The sequence below is a fragment of the Sinocyclocheilus grahami genome, unplaced genomic scaffold (genome assembly GCF_001515645.1).
Source record: "Sinocyclocheilus grahami isolate Dianchi unplaced genomic scaffold, SAMN03320097.WGS_v1.1 scaffold1340.1, whole genome shotgun sequence".
Taxonomy (NCBI): domain Eukaryota; kingdom Metazoa; phylum Chordata; class Actinopteri; order Cypriniformes; family Cyprinidae; genus Sinocyclocheilus; species Sinocyclocheilus grahami.
Window position 1 is genome coordinate 206407 of NW_015506519.1, and position 15055 is coordinate 221461.

The following is a 15055-nucleotide window of genomic DNA, read 5'->3' on the forward strand; positions in this document are numbered from 1 at the left end:
GGTTAGTACTTGGGTGGGAGACTGCCTGGGAATACCAGGTGCTTTAAGCTTTAGTGTTTTCTTCACTACTTATCTAATACACTGTCCTATAGAGTGGCTGATCTTTAAATAGCCCACCCTTTGGGACAGTCCCAGCTTACGGCAATACCAGCCTGTCTGCGCCTGATCTCGTCTGATCTCGGAAGCTAAGCAGGGTCGGGCCTGGCTAGTACTTGGATGGGAGAATGAGTGGGAATACCAGGTGCTGTAAGCTTTAGCGTTTTCTTCACTACTTATCTAATACACTGGCCTATAGAGTGGTTGATCTTTAAATAGCCCACCCTTTGGGGCAGTCCCAGCTTACGGCCATACCACCCTGAGGGCGCTAGTGTGTTGCTGGTGTACAGGAAGTGTTTGGCTGCAGTTGGGAGAGGAAGGCTCTCCTCCATTTTGTTTTTTCTGTTTGTGTTAGTTTGTGAGCTGTTTTGGACTTTAGGTTAGTTTTTTGTGTGGTTTGTCAGTTTTAAACCACCTAACAGCAGCATTTTGCTGGCTGGAGGGTGGTTACCCCCTTTTTTTTCGTTTTTGTTTTTTGTTTTTTTATTTGTGTTTTGTTTTTCTTCTTACAATGGACGGATTAATGGTTAACGACACAGGACCGGCTGGAGAGACACGTATGGAAAACGACACAGGACTAGGCGGAGAGACACGATCGGCAAATGACACTTTACTGGGAAATCGACTACGAGCTGGAAATGGAAAGAACCAAGGCACGAGGGAGAAGTTTCTTCAAAGAAAATATCTGAAGGAGGCTACAGTGATTGTGAACGTAGAGAATGTGATCGAGGTGAGAGCGGAGGATATTATCAAGGCTGTATCAAAACAATGTGGACATGGGCAAATCTTGGCACTAAGGCCAAGACAAGGAACGGAATATGAACTGACAATGGAAAAGGAAGAAACATGTGACAAACTGACTGATGGACTGATAATAAAAGGAGTGAACTGTGAGGTAAAAAATTTGCAAAATAGAGACTATGTTGTTTCCTTCATGCACCTGCCCGTCTATCTTGATGATAATGAAATTTTAGGGAAATTGGAAGGATGGGGAGTTAATCCCATTTCAAAGATTAAAAGACGATGCTACCCGGGCACTGACATTGAGGACGGAACAAGGTTCCTAAAAGTGAGATTCCCCAAAGAAGTGGCATCGTTGCCATATAGCACGAAGCTGGAAACAGCGGAAGGGCGGCAGTATTTTAGGGTGATGCACAGCCATCAGGTGAAGACCTGCTAAAAGACTGCCCAGATTTTAAGTGCTACAAGTGTGAGGAGAGGGGACACTTTGCAAGAGATTGTAAGGCTGTCAGGTGCCCGGAGTGTCAAGAAGTTTTAAATAAATGTGAATGTTGGATGGAGGGAGAGGAAGGAGGTATGGAACATCGGTTGGATGGACAGGTGCATGAAGGAAACAGCGAGGAGGAAAGAGAAACTGATGAAGGACAAGAGGAAGAAGGATTGCAACAAAAAGAAACAGAAGGAGGAACGAGCAACCGAGAGGAAGGAGGAGAAAAAGTGAATGATGAGGATGAGGAACCGACAACAGAACAGGACACCCAATGGACAGAAATTGAAATATCGGACAGTTTTAAAAATCTTCGGGATAACGTGGAGAGTGATGGACAAGGAATGGATGATCAGAACAAAGAAATGGACAGTGAAGAAGAAACAAGTATGGACAACATGGAAAAAGACAGAGGGGTGAGAGGACAAATAAGAAGGAGAACATTAAAGGTAAAACCAAATGTGGAAAATGCAAGGAAAAAGAAATATCGTAAACAAGTATAAGGAAATAATAATGATAGGGGATTTTAACACAGTTTTTAGTAAACAAGACATGGCAGAAGGGATGGTTTTTAAAACTGACACGGGGAGAAAATAATTAAAAGCATTACTGGGAGAAAATAATATCATCGATGTGTGGAGAGAAAGAAATGAAAAGAAAAAATAATTTTCAAGGAGGCAAATATTCGGGCATTTTGTGTGCGTAACAAGTATTGACTTTATTTTATGTACGAGAAATGTGGATAATTTTATAGAAAAGATTAAGTATGAAGAAACCAGTTTTAGCGATCACAAGTTTTTATTTTTTAAAGTAGACTGGAGTAAAGTGAAAAGAGGGCCGGGAGTCTGGATTTTAAATACAGAGGTTTTGAAGAATGAAGATTATGTTTTAAGTATAAAGGAGATAATTGAAAAGGAAAAAGGAAAAAGGAAATGAAATGAAATGTATAATGAGGATAAGCGGATATGGTGGGAGAACGTGAAATATCTGGTAAAAAGGTTTACAATAACGTATTGCAAGTTAATTAATAAATGTAAGAAAAATAAGGAAAGAGAGCTAAGACAAAACTTAAATAAGGAACGGGATAAGGTGGAAAAAAGCATAGAGAACATAAAAGAAATAGAAGGTAGGCTGAAGGAAATGGAAGAGGAGAAGTATGAAGCTGCAAGATTAAGAAGCAAAGCAAAATATACAGTGGAGGGGGAGAAGTGCACAAAGTTTTTCTTTGATCTAGAGAAAAGTAGAGGAAAAGCAGAAATGATTAAAGAAATAAGGGGCAAAAATGGGATAATAGTCGAGGAAAATGAGGACATTTTGAAAGAAATAAAATCATACTATGAGGACTTATTCTGTACAGAGGGGGTAAAAGAAGGAGAAAAAGTGAAATTACTGAAGCAAATAAAAGCAAGAGTAGGAGAAGTGGATAAAAAAGAGTGTGATGATGAAGTAAGAGAAGAAGAAATAAAAAGAGCAATAAGTGGATTAAACAAAAGAAAAAGTTCGGGGATTGATGGGTTGGGGAGTGAGTTTTACATTGTTTTTAAAGATTTTTTAACCAGTATTTCAAAAGAAGTATTTGATGAGATTTTTAGGAAAGGTGAGATGAACCAAAGGATGGGAATGGGATTAATGAAGCTGATATATAAAAGGAAAGGAAACAAAGTGGAGTTAAAGAATTATAGGCCTATAACAATGCTTAACACCGATCTGAAGATTTTATCAAAAGTTTTAGCTAACAGATTAAAAGAAGTGATGCCCAGTATAATCGAAACAAACCAAGCATACAGTATTAAAGGAAGAGACATTGCGGATACAACAATGAGCATAAAAGATACGATACGATATATTACAGAAAAGAAGAAAGATGGTTTTATAATCAGTTTGGATTTTGAGAAGGCTTTTGACAGGGTAGAGTATGATTTTTTATTTGGGGTTCTATAGAGTTCTGGTTTTGGAGGGAATTTTATTAAATGGGTTAAGATTTTATATAAAGGTGCTTTAACGAGAGTAAAATGTAATGGGTTTTTAACAGAGTGTTTTAAATTAACGAGATCAATTAGACAGGGTTGCCCATTGTCGGCACTTTTATATGCTTTAGTTGCAGAACCACTAGGATTAACGGTAAAACAGGAGGGGAGAATAAAAGGGATAGGCATAGAGGGAGGAGAGAATAAAATATTTCAATACGCTGATGATACTACGCTAATGCTTCAAGATCTGGCGAGTGTAGGGGAAGCAATGAAAATAGTACAAAACTTTTGCAGGGGATCAGGGGCTAAAGTGAATGAGGATAAAACGGTATGCATGAGATTTGGGGGAACTGAGGGTTTAACTGGGCACTTTGATTTTAAGGAAATGAATGAAATAAAGATTTTAGGTGTTTTAATGGGGAAGGATGAAACGAAAGCAGAAGGAACTATGTGGGAGGAGATTTTAGGAGGGATCGAGAGAAGGCTGAATTTTTGGAGATTAATGTCCTTAACTTTGAAGGGGAGGGTTTTAATTGTGAATGTTTTAATGGTTTCTAAGTTATGGCATATTTTATATGTGGCATCAATGCCGTTGTGGACAGAAAAAAGGCTGAAAAAATGTTTTTTAGATTTTTTATGGGACGGGAAGCCGCCGAGAATAGCATATAACACTTTAATAGGAGCAGTGGGGAAGGGGGGACTAGGGCTAATGGATGTGGAGCAGAGGAAGAACAGTTTAAGAGTCAAAATGATAAGCAAATATCTGGACGAAGGAAACAAGGCGGCATGGAAAAGAGCAATGGAATCTTTTTTTAAGTAAATGTGGTAATTTTAATCTGGGGGATAATGTTTTATGGATGAGAGTGAAAAAATTTATTACAGAGGGGTTGCCAGATTTGTATAAAGAATTGATGGGTGCGTGGGGGAAATTTTTAACGTGTGTGCATTTTAATATACAAGGAAGAGAGAACATTTTAAACCAGCCTTTATTTTTAAACAGCGGCATTCTTTATGAAGGGAAAGAGGTCTTTTTTAGGAAATGGTGGGAGGTGGGAATCACAAGGGTAAGGGATGTTTTATATGAATTCAAAGAAGGATTTTTACCAGTACAGTACGTTGTTGACATGATGGAGGAGGCAAAGGAGGATTTTAGCAGAGAGGAACTGATAAAGAAATATGACATAATTAAAAAGGCAATACCTGGAGAATGGATAAAGAGAGTGGAAAATATGGAAGGAGCCAAACAAGAGAAGGATGTGTATGTAAGACTGGGGGAAAAACTGTGTGCTTTTAAAGAATGTACTGTGAAAATGTTTTATAGTTTTTTTAGAGATGTGGTTTTTAAGAAACCTGTTGTAAACGAATACTGGCAACGGATTTTCAATGATGTAAAAGAAGAGAATATATGGGGGAACATAAATGGGAAAATTGTACAGACGAAACTGGAAAATTTGGAGTATTTTATCAGGAGCAAAGCAGTGTTTACAGATGTGATTTTAAACAAAATTGGGATGGAGGAGAGTGCCACATGTAAAGTATGCTAGGATGCAGACGAAGGGTTTTTACACTTGTTTTTATATTGTAAAGGGCTGAAAGTTTTTAATGAGAGATGTAAAAGCATGATTTTAATTTTGAGAGGAGAAGGAAATGGGAACTTTGAGTGGGAAAAGGTGTTAATGTTAGGCATTAATGAGAAATGTAAAAATAAAAAGCTCATTAATTTACTTGTGATGTTGATGAAAAGTGCAGTATGGGAAAAGAAAAGTTGAGAAATATGTTGAATGCCTGTTTTACTTTTTTAAGTTGGAGGAAATTATGGATGCTTTTTATTATGTTTTTACTCTGGAGGTCTTAAAGGTTTTAAATGACTTGGGGATGGAATTGTCATTTTTAAAAGATTAAACCATTTAATGACTCCTTTTTTAAATGTTTGTAAGTAAGATGTCTGTAAACTCTTAATTTTAGGAGTTTTATGTCAAAGAAATCATCTTATGTATTTTAATATGTTAAATAATTGATATGTATGTTTGAATTGATAAATTACTTCAATAAAAAAAAAAAAAGTCTGCGCCGATCTCGTCTGATCTCCGAAGCTAAGCAGGGTCGGGCCTGGTTAGGACTTGTATGGGAGACTGCTTGGGAATACCAGGTGCTGTAAGCTTTAGCGTTTTCTTCACTACTTATCTAATACACTGGCCTATAGAGTGGCTGATCTTTAAATAGCCCACCCTTTGTGGCAGTCCCCGCTTACGGCCATACCACCCTGAGGGCGCTAGAGGCACTAGTGAGCAAACAGGAAGTGATTGGGCCACAGGAGGGTGAGGGAGGCTCACCCAAACATTTTGTGTTTGTTACTTTGTTTTGTTAAAATAAGTGTTTTTGTTTCTAGTTTTTTGTTATTTTTGTTTTATTTGTGTCCTCCCAACAGATTTGCTGTTTGGGAGGGATCTGTTGATTTTATTTTATTTTTTTTGTAAAATGGACGGATTATTGGCAACTGACATGGATTTGACATGAGGAACAAAGAGGCAAATAGAAAATGGACTGGGTAAACAACATAGAGAAAAGGATTATACTGAAATAGTTGAGAAGAGGATTTACACAAAAGAAGCAACAGTGGTGGTGGATTTGTCGGTGGTACAACACGGGAGAGCGGAGGACATTATTAAAGCATTAACAGAAAAGATTGAAGTGATGAGCATTTTAGCGGGGAGGCCAAGACTGATGAAGGAATATGAGATAACATTGGAGCATGAGGAGGACTGATGGTTTAATCATAAAAGGGAAAACTGTGAAATTAAAAAGTTGCACAATAGAGATTTTGTTGTTTCTTTCATGCATTTGCTCGCATACTTGGATGACGACAAGCTTTTAAATAAGCTAGAGGGATGGGGGAGTCACCCGCATAGAAGATGGAACAAGATTCCTTAGAGTGCGGTTTCCGAAGGAAGTGGCTTCCCTACCCTACAGCACGAGGATGGAGACGGAGGAAGGTCCTCAATACTTTAGGGTGATTTACAGCCAGCAGGTGAGAACCTGTAGACTGTGTATGAGCCCTGACCACATAATGAAGGACTGTCCGGACTTTAAGTGCTACAAATGCGAGGAAAGAGGCCATTTTGCAATAGACTGTACTGCGGTGAGGTGCCCAGATTGTAGGATGGTGTTGGACAAATGTGAATGTTGGATGGACAATGAGCAACAGGAGGAGGAACAGGTGAGTGGGTGGATGTATGAGAGTGATAATGAAGAGGAGCAACAGGAGGATTAAAAAAGATTGGAGAGAAATGACGTTGAAAACAGAGACATTGATGGCGGACATGAACAGACTACATTAACAGAGGAAGTGGAAGAGACATGGACACCAATGCAGACAACTGCAAGTTTACAAAATGTACTGGACAAAGCGGAGGAGCAGGAATGGGTCAACGAAGGAGGGAGGGCAGACAAAGGGAATGAAAACATCAAGGATGGCAGCAACATGGTGGCAGTGAACAAAAGTAGAAGAGCGAGAAAGGTAACGCCAAATATTGAAAAAGCAAGGAAAAAAGTGGTGAAAAAAGACATTGCACAAAAACAGGACAGTAGGGAAATTTTAGAAGAAGGGGAGGATACAGACTGATAAGATGAGGGTTTTACTTGTCTTATTTTATTTAATGTTTTGAGAATTGTGACTTTTAATGCAAGAGGGTTATTGAATGGTTTTAAATTTGAAAAGGTGAAAGAGTTGTAGTAAAATGACGACGTGATTTTACTGCAAGAAACAAACTGGAAAGGGAATGTAATGGAAGAATTTAAAACAAGGTGGGAAGGGGAAATATTTTTTAATAACAAGGAGAAAGGAATGGGAGGAGGAGTGACTATTTTAATAAGAAAAGGGAAGGATATTATGACAAAACAAATGTATGATGATAAAAAAGGGAAATGTATTGCGGTAGAAATTGAATTTGAAGATGAAAAACTAATTTTAGTAAATGTACATGCACCAAATGAGGAAAAGGAGAAGAAAATATTTTTTAATGCTTTAAGGGTCGTAATTGAGAAATGGGAGAAGGTGGTGGTTGCAGGAGATTTTAATATTGTTTTTAACAAAATAGACATGGCTAATGGGATGGTTTTTAAAACAGATGGGGGAAGGAAGGAACTTAAATTTTTGATGGAGGAAAAAAATATGATTGATGTTTGGAGGGAAAGAAATGAAAAGAAGAGAGATTATTCAAGAAAACAATTAGTGGGGAATTTTATGTGCCAAACTAGGATAGATTATTTTTTAAGCACAAGAAATTTGGATTGTTTTATTGATGATATATTTTATAAAGAAACGACTGTAAGTGATCATAAATTGGTTTTAATGAGGGTGGATTTTAAAAGGGAAATGAAGGAACCTGGGGTATGGATTTTAAATACAGAAATGTTAAAGTATGAAAATTTAAAAAAAGGGATTGAGAATTTATTAAATGAGGAAAAAAAGGATGCAATGTATTTAGAAGATAAAAGACAATGGTGGGAAAATGTGAAATTTGAAATAAAGAAATAATCAACTAAGTACTGTAAGGTACTGCAAAGGGTTAAAAGGACTAAGGAAAAAGAAATAAGGAAAATTTAAAAAAAAAAGAGTTAAACAAAAAAAGAAGTAAATGTACAAAAAGTGTTTGAAATAGTGGAGAGGCTGAAACAAATTGAGGAAGAGAAATGCAAGGGAGCTATGTTGAGAAGTAAAGCTAAATACACAATAGAGGGGGGGAAATGCACCAAATTATTTTTTAATCTTGAAAAAAGCAGGGGAAAAGCTGAAACGATCTAAGAACTTAAAAACAGAGATGGCCGGTCAGTTATTAATACAGGGGATATCTTAAAAGAAGTAAAGACTTTTTATGAAAAACTTTTTAAATCAGAAGGGGTGGATGAAGGGAAAATGAATGTTTTGTTGCAACAGATAACTAGGAAAGTTGGAAAAGAAGATAAAACAGAATGTGAAAGGGAGACAGGAATAGAAGAAATTATACAAGCTATAAACCTCCTAAGAGTAAAAAAGAGTCCAGGAATAGATGGCATTGGAAGTGAATTTTGTAAAGTTTTTAAGGAAAAATTAAGTGTGATTTTAAAGGAAATTTATGATGATGTTTTTAGGAAAGAAGGAGTTAATCCAAGAATGGGGTTAGGTTTAATGAAAATAATTTACAAAAGAAAGGGTGATAAAACAAATTTGAAGAACTTTAGACCCATCACAATGCTTAACACTGATTTTAAGATTTTAGCCAACAGATTGAAGAATGTAATGCCAAACATAATTGAAACTAATCAAGCGTATGGAGTAAAGGGGAGGGACATAGCAGACATTACAAGCAGTATAAGAGACATAATAAGCTATATAAAAGAAAAGGAAAAGAATGCATTTGTTATTAGTTTGGATTTTGAGAAAGCATTTGATAGAGTAGAGCATGGATTTTTATTTTCAGTTTTTAAAAAAATTGGTTTTGGGTAAAATTTTGTTAAATGGATCGAAATTTTATACAAGGATATTTTAACGAAAGTAAAATGTAATGTTTTTTTAACTCAACCTTTTAAACTTTCAAGGTCCATAAGGCAGGGGTGTTCACTATCAGTGCAGCTATATTCATTGGTGGCGGAACCTTTAGGAATTTTAATAAATAAGGAAAAAGGAATAAAAATAGAAGAGGAAGGGGAACTTAAGAAAATCTTTCAGTACGCTGATGATACGACAATTGTGGTGGAAGATATGGAAAGCGTTAAAAAAGTAATGGAAAAAATTAAATTTTATTGTGATGGGTCTGGTGCAAAACTCAATGAAGAAAAAACTGTGTATATGAAATTTGGAGGGGCGGAGGCTTTAACAGAGGTTTTTAAGTTTATGGAGGGGCAGGAAATTAAGATTTTAGGGGTGGTTTTAGCAAAGAACAAAAAAGTGGCAGTAGATAATATGTGGGAAGGGATAGTGGGTGGAATGGAGAGAAGATTGATTTTCTGGAGGAGCAGGTTTTGAAGTTAAATTTTAATTGTAAATATGTTAATGTTGTCTAAAATGTGGTATGTTTTACATGTGATGCCATTGCCAAACTGGGTCTTAAAAAGGATGAAGAAATGTGTTCTAGAGTTTTAATGGGATAAAAAGCCTTCGAGGATTGCTTATCTAACATTAATAGGGCAGCTGGATGAGGGAGGGATGGGTTTAGTGGATGTAGAACAAAAAATGAAAAGTATGAGGGTGAAAGTTGTAAGAAAATATTTGGATGGGACATACAAAGCTGAATGGAAGAAATTAATGGGTTTTTATCTAAATAAATGTGGCAATTTTTAATTGGGGGATAGCATTTTATGGATGGAACTTAAAAATTGGATGCTAGAGGGGATACCAGGATTTTATCAAGAAGTTTTAAGTGCTTGGAGTACGGTGGCTGAGAAGTGCAAAGCAGATCACAATTCTGAAAACAAAATAACAAATTACAAACGCAAATGCAAGTCTAAAAAACAAAATAACAATTCAGAAAGCACAACAACAATTCAGAAAACAAATTAACAAGTCAGAAAACACAACGACAAATCAGACAAACCGGAAGAGGTAGGTATAGTTTGAGACAGCGCCATTGGTTTGGGATTACTCACCGCTGACTGGACGAGACATCTGTCAATCACCATATACAGGGAAGAACCAGCCGAAGAACAGCAGAGTCGCGGTAGAAAGTTCGGAGATGGTAGTAAAGTAGCTCAGTTTAAATGTAGTGTATGAATTGCCCTTACTCTGGAATTAAAAATACGGGGTGTCTATTTATATTTAGTTAAATGTGGCTATAAAACATGAGCTCCAGTGGTGCAGATGGTTCTGTGCGTGGCCTTTTGACGCAATCGACCCGGGTTCGATCCCGCCTTTTGCCGAGTTTTTTTTTCTCTCCCTTTTCAAATCTCGTATCACATCGTAAAGGCATTTATTTTCAATAAAAATTAAGGAAATAATCAAAAAGTTGAAAATAAAGTATGGGGTAGGGTTAGGGTAGGTGTAGGGAGGGCTTTATTGTACCAATAAGGTGGCATCCATTTAATAATTAAAATGATAATTTACACAATACGTTATTATTGCATACTGTTTTATAATGTACTACAGTACTGAAGTGCAGATATTTGCCACTATTTGCAACAAGTAGTATACTTGATAGTAGAAATCCTGGTATTTTAACATAATGTAACTAGGTATTTGCACTTAGCAGTCTTTTTAGCAATATGCTATTTACACTATTTTCACTTAGTGTAAATAGAATCCATTGCTAATACGAGATTTGAAAAGGGAGGAAAAAAAAGTTCGGCAAAAGGTGGGATCGAACCCCGGGTCGATCGTGTCAAAAAGCCAAAGACACATGTTTATCCATCTGCGCCACTGGAGCTGATGACCTATGGCTACTTTTAACTAAATGTAAATATACACCCCGTATTTTTTATTCCAGATTAAGTGCAATTCATACAAAACATTTAAACTGAGCTACTTTAATACCATCTCCGAACTTTTTACCACGACTCTGCTGTTCTTCGGCTGGTTCTTCTCTGTATACGTTGATTGACAGATGTCTCGTCCAGTCAGCGGTGAGTAATCCCAAACCAATGGCGCTGTCTCAAACTATACCTACCTCTTCCGGTTTGTCTGATTTGTCGTTGTGTTTTCTGACTTATTTTGTTTTCGAATTTGTCATTGTGTTTTCTGACTTGTTATAATGTTTTCTGAATTGTTGTTGTGCGTTCTGAATTGTTATTTTGTTCTTTAGACTTGCATTTGTAATTTGTTATTTTGTTTTCAGAATTGTGATCTGCTTTGCACTTCTCGGCCACCGTATTGGAGGCTTTTTTTAACAGAGGTTGAATTTAATCCGAAGGGGAGGGAAATGGTTTTAAATCAACCTCTGTTTCTGAATGGGAGAATAAAGACACATGAGCGGGACATCTACTTTAAAAAATGGCTACAGGTGGGAATTTTAAAAATAAGAGATGTTTTATATGAATAAAAAGAGGGATTTTTATCTTCGCAAGTTATTATAGATGCAATGGAAGAGGAGAAAGAGGATTTTAATGTAATGGTTTGAAGGTGGCAATTCCAGGGCAATGGCTAGATGCAATAAGTAAAGGGGGGGAAAGTGAAAACAAAATGGATGTGTTTTTAAAATGTAAAGATAAGTTGATTGATTTTAATATGGGCACTGTTAAAATGTTTTACAGTTTTTTTAGAAATTCAGTTTTTAAAAAACCTATCGTTAATCACTTCTGGACGAGGCACTTTAATGAAATTGAAGAGAAGGATATTTGGAAGAACATGAAATGGCAATGGTTAGATATGGATCTGGAAAGTTTTAATTATTTTATAAGACATAATGTGTTTACTTAAATGTGACTGTGTGCAATGCAAACGGAAACAAATGCCCAGTGCAAAGTATGTAAAAAGGATGATGAAGGTATTCTACACTTGTTTATATTTTGTGAAAAATTGACCCCTTTCTTTAAAGAACTAAAAGAGATAATTAATGCTTTAAGAGAGAACAATGGGGATTTGAACTGGGAGAATAATTTTATGTTAGGAATGAACGAGAATAATGTAAATAAGGAATTTATTCATTTGTTTCTAATCCTGGCTAAAAAGGCAGTTTGGAAAAGGAGAAATGTGGCTAAAAATAGGGATTTTATTTTAAATTTGTGGTTACTTTTTAAAGGGATGGTGGAAGATTATATTCAAATATTGTATAATTATTTTACATTGGAAAACAAGGTGGGGAATTTTTACAAAATGTTTACAAATTATGTTGTGTGTATTCTTAGACAAAAGCATATTACCATGCCTGATAATGATGGCTTCTAGTCTCCTTGTTTTTTATTGATTGTATGGACATGTAAAAATTATGATTTTATGTTTGGGAATTTAATTTAAAAAAGGAGAAAAAAAGACTCAAGGGCCGCAGATATCATCAAAGCAGTGACGCAGCGGATCGGGGATGGGAGGATTTTGGCAGTTAGACCGAAACAAACAAAGGAGTACGAGATAACATTGGAAAGTGAAGATGACACAGAGCTTTTAATAGATGGACTGATTATCAAGGGAGAGGACTGCGAAGTGAAAAGATTACAGAACAGAGACTACGTTGTCTCCTTCATGCATCTGCCCATCTACCTCACTGACGAAGAGATTTTAAATAAACTGGGGGGATGGGGAGTTTCCCCAATTTCGAAAATAAAGCAGTGTTTTTATCCGGGCACCAGCATTGAGGACGGGACGAGATATGTAAAGACGCGATTCCCGAAGGAGGTGGCCTCCCTCCCTTACAGCACGAAAATAGAAATGGCAGAGGGTCCACAATACTTTCGGGTGATGCACAGCCATCAGGTGAAGACCTGTCGGCTGTGCATGAGCCCAGACCATGTGGTGAAGGATTGCCCGGAGTTCAAGTGCTTTAAATGTGAGGAGAGGGGGAACTTTGCGAGGAACACCGTGACATGCCCGGATTGCAATTTGGTTTTAAATAAGTGTGAGTGTTGGATGGAGGGCGAGGAGGAGGAGGAGGAGGAGGAGGAAGAGCAGCAGGTAGGTGGGCGGGTGCATGAAGGAGACAACGAGCAGCGAGAGGACGAAACATGAGTACAAGGCGAAGGACCAGAATCAAATAACAATACAGAACAACAGAAAGAGTGTAACGAACAGGACATACAAACACAACAGGACGGGGGGATTTGGACACAGATCGTTTTGACTGACAGCTTGCAAAGTGCTTTGGATACTGTGGAACTGGACGATCAAATGAATAAAGAATTGAGCGATGCATAACAGGAGGGAATTTTATGGACACAGATGGATGTGACTGACAGATTGCAAAAGGTGATGGACACTGTGGAACTTGATGATCAGAATAATAAGGAACAATCTGCTACAAAGGAAAGTGAACAAGGAAAAGAAAACGAGGAGACACAGGGGAAAGCATCAAAAAGAAGAAGATCTGTAAAGGTAATGCCCAATTTAGAGACTGCAAGAAAAAGAGTGCTTAAAGATGATAATATTGAGTGTACGAATAAGTATGAGTTATTAAAGGGTTTGGAGGAGATGGACTGAGTTTATGGGTTTTACGTATGTTTTTATATGTTTTATGCTTTTAAGAATTGTTACTTTTAATGCTAGAGGGCTTTTGGACATAAGAAAATTTGAAAAAGTGAAAGAAATGTATAAAGGAGAAGATGTGATTTTACTACAAGAAACTAATTGGAGGGAAGTGTACATGACTGAAATAAGGAAACGGTGGAGTGGAGGGATTTTATATAATAATGGTGATGGGAGGCTGGGAAGAGGAGTTGTGGTTTTAATAAAAGAAAACAGTGGTGTATCATGTAAAACCATGTATAATGACAAAGACAGGAAATGTATCGCATTTGAAATGGAGTATGAGGGCAAAAAAGTAATTATGGTTAATGTTCATGCACCAACAGAAGAGAACGAAAAGAAGTTATTATGATGGGCTGAGGGAATGGTTTTTAAAAATGATAAAGGAAGAAAATAACTGAAATTATTAATGGAAGAAAGTAATATGATTGATGTATGGAGAGAAAGAAATGAAAAGACTAAAGAATATCCAAGGAGGCAGTTAGTGGGGAATTTTATGTGTCAGACAATAATTGATTTTATTTTATGCACAAGAAATGTTGAAGGTATTATCGGGAAATTAAATATGTGGAAACAAGTTTTAGTGACCATAAACCAATTTGTATTCAAATAGACTGGAGCACTGAGAAAAGAGGACCGGGGGTATGGGTTTTAAACACTGAGGTTTTAAAGAACGAAGACTATGTTTTATGTATAAAGGAAATTATTGAAAGGGAAAAAGAAAACAAAATGTATAATGAAGACAAAAGAATGTGGTGGGAGAATGAGAAATATTTAGTTAAAAAGTTTACAATAAAGTATTTTAGGCTAATACAGAAAAGTAAGAAAAATTAAATAACGAATTGAAGAATGAGAATGGAAAAGATATACAAAAGATAAAAGAATTAGAGGGAATATTGAAAGAAATGGAAGAGGAAAAATATGAAGGGGCAAGATTAAGAAGCAAAGCAAAACATACAGTGGAGGGGGAGAAGTGCACAAAGTTTTTCTTTGATCTGGAAAAAGGAAGAGGAAAAGCTGGAATGATGAAAGAAATAAAAGTAGAAAATGGTGTAGTAGTAGAAACAAATGAGGAAATATTAAAATAAATAAAATCATATTATGAGAACTTGTTTAGTGCAGAAGGGGTAAAAGAAGAATAAAAACTGAAGCAAATAAAAGCAAGAGTAGGAGAAAAGGACAAAAAACAGTGTGACGGAGATATAAGAGAAGAAGAGATAAAAACGGCAATAAGTGGATTAAACAAAAGGAAAAGTCCAGGTATAGATGGTTTGGGTAGTGAATTTTATATCGTTTTTAAAGAATTTTTAACCAGCATCTTAAAAGAAGTATATGAAGAGATTTTTAAGAAAGGAGAGATGAATCAAAGAATGGGAATGGGTTTGATGAAGTTGATTTACAAAAGAAAAGGACATAAAGTAGACCTAAAGAATTACAGACCAATTACAATGCTCAATACTGATTTAAAGATTTTATCAAAAATTTTAGCCAACAGATTAAAATAAATAATGCCGAGTATAATTAAAACAAACCAGGTATATGGTGTTAAAGGAAGAGATATCGTAGATACAACAATCAGCATAAAAGATATGATAAGGTATATAAATGAAAAGAACAAGA

General features: G+C 36.3%; 1 protein-coding gene across 1 annotated transcript; it reads left to right on the top strand.

Moving 5' to 3' along the window:
• Positions 1 to 264: 264 nt before the first annotated feature.
• On the top strand, positions 265 to 12922 carry LOC107569372 (uncharacterized). The gene is made up of 2 exons (XM_016255454.1): positions 265 to 1261; positions 12671 to 12922. The coding sequence occupies exons 1-2, from the start codon at positions 608 to 610 to the stop codon at positions 12920 to 12922; spliced, it is 906 nt and encodes a 301-aa protein (XP_016110940.1). The 5' UTR covers positions 265 to 607.
• Positions 12923 to 15055: the final 2133 nt, after the last annotated feature.

Bases quoted from the DNA above. Each gene is read 5' to 3' on its own strand.
- LOC107569372 (XM_016255454.1), top strand. From the start codon at position 608: ATGGACGGATTAATGGTTAACGACACAGGACCGGCTGGAGAGACACGT. The intron at 1,262-12,670 runs GTGAAGACCTGC...CACAGCCATCAG, and splicing joins GGGTGATGCACAGCCATCAG to GTGAAGACCTGTCGGCTGTG.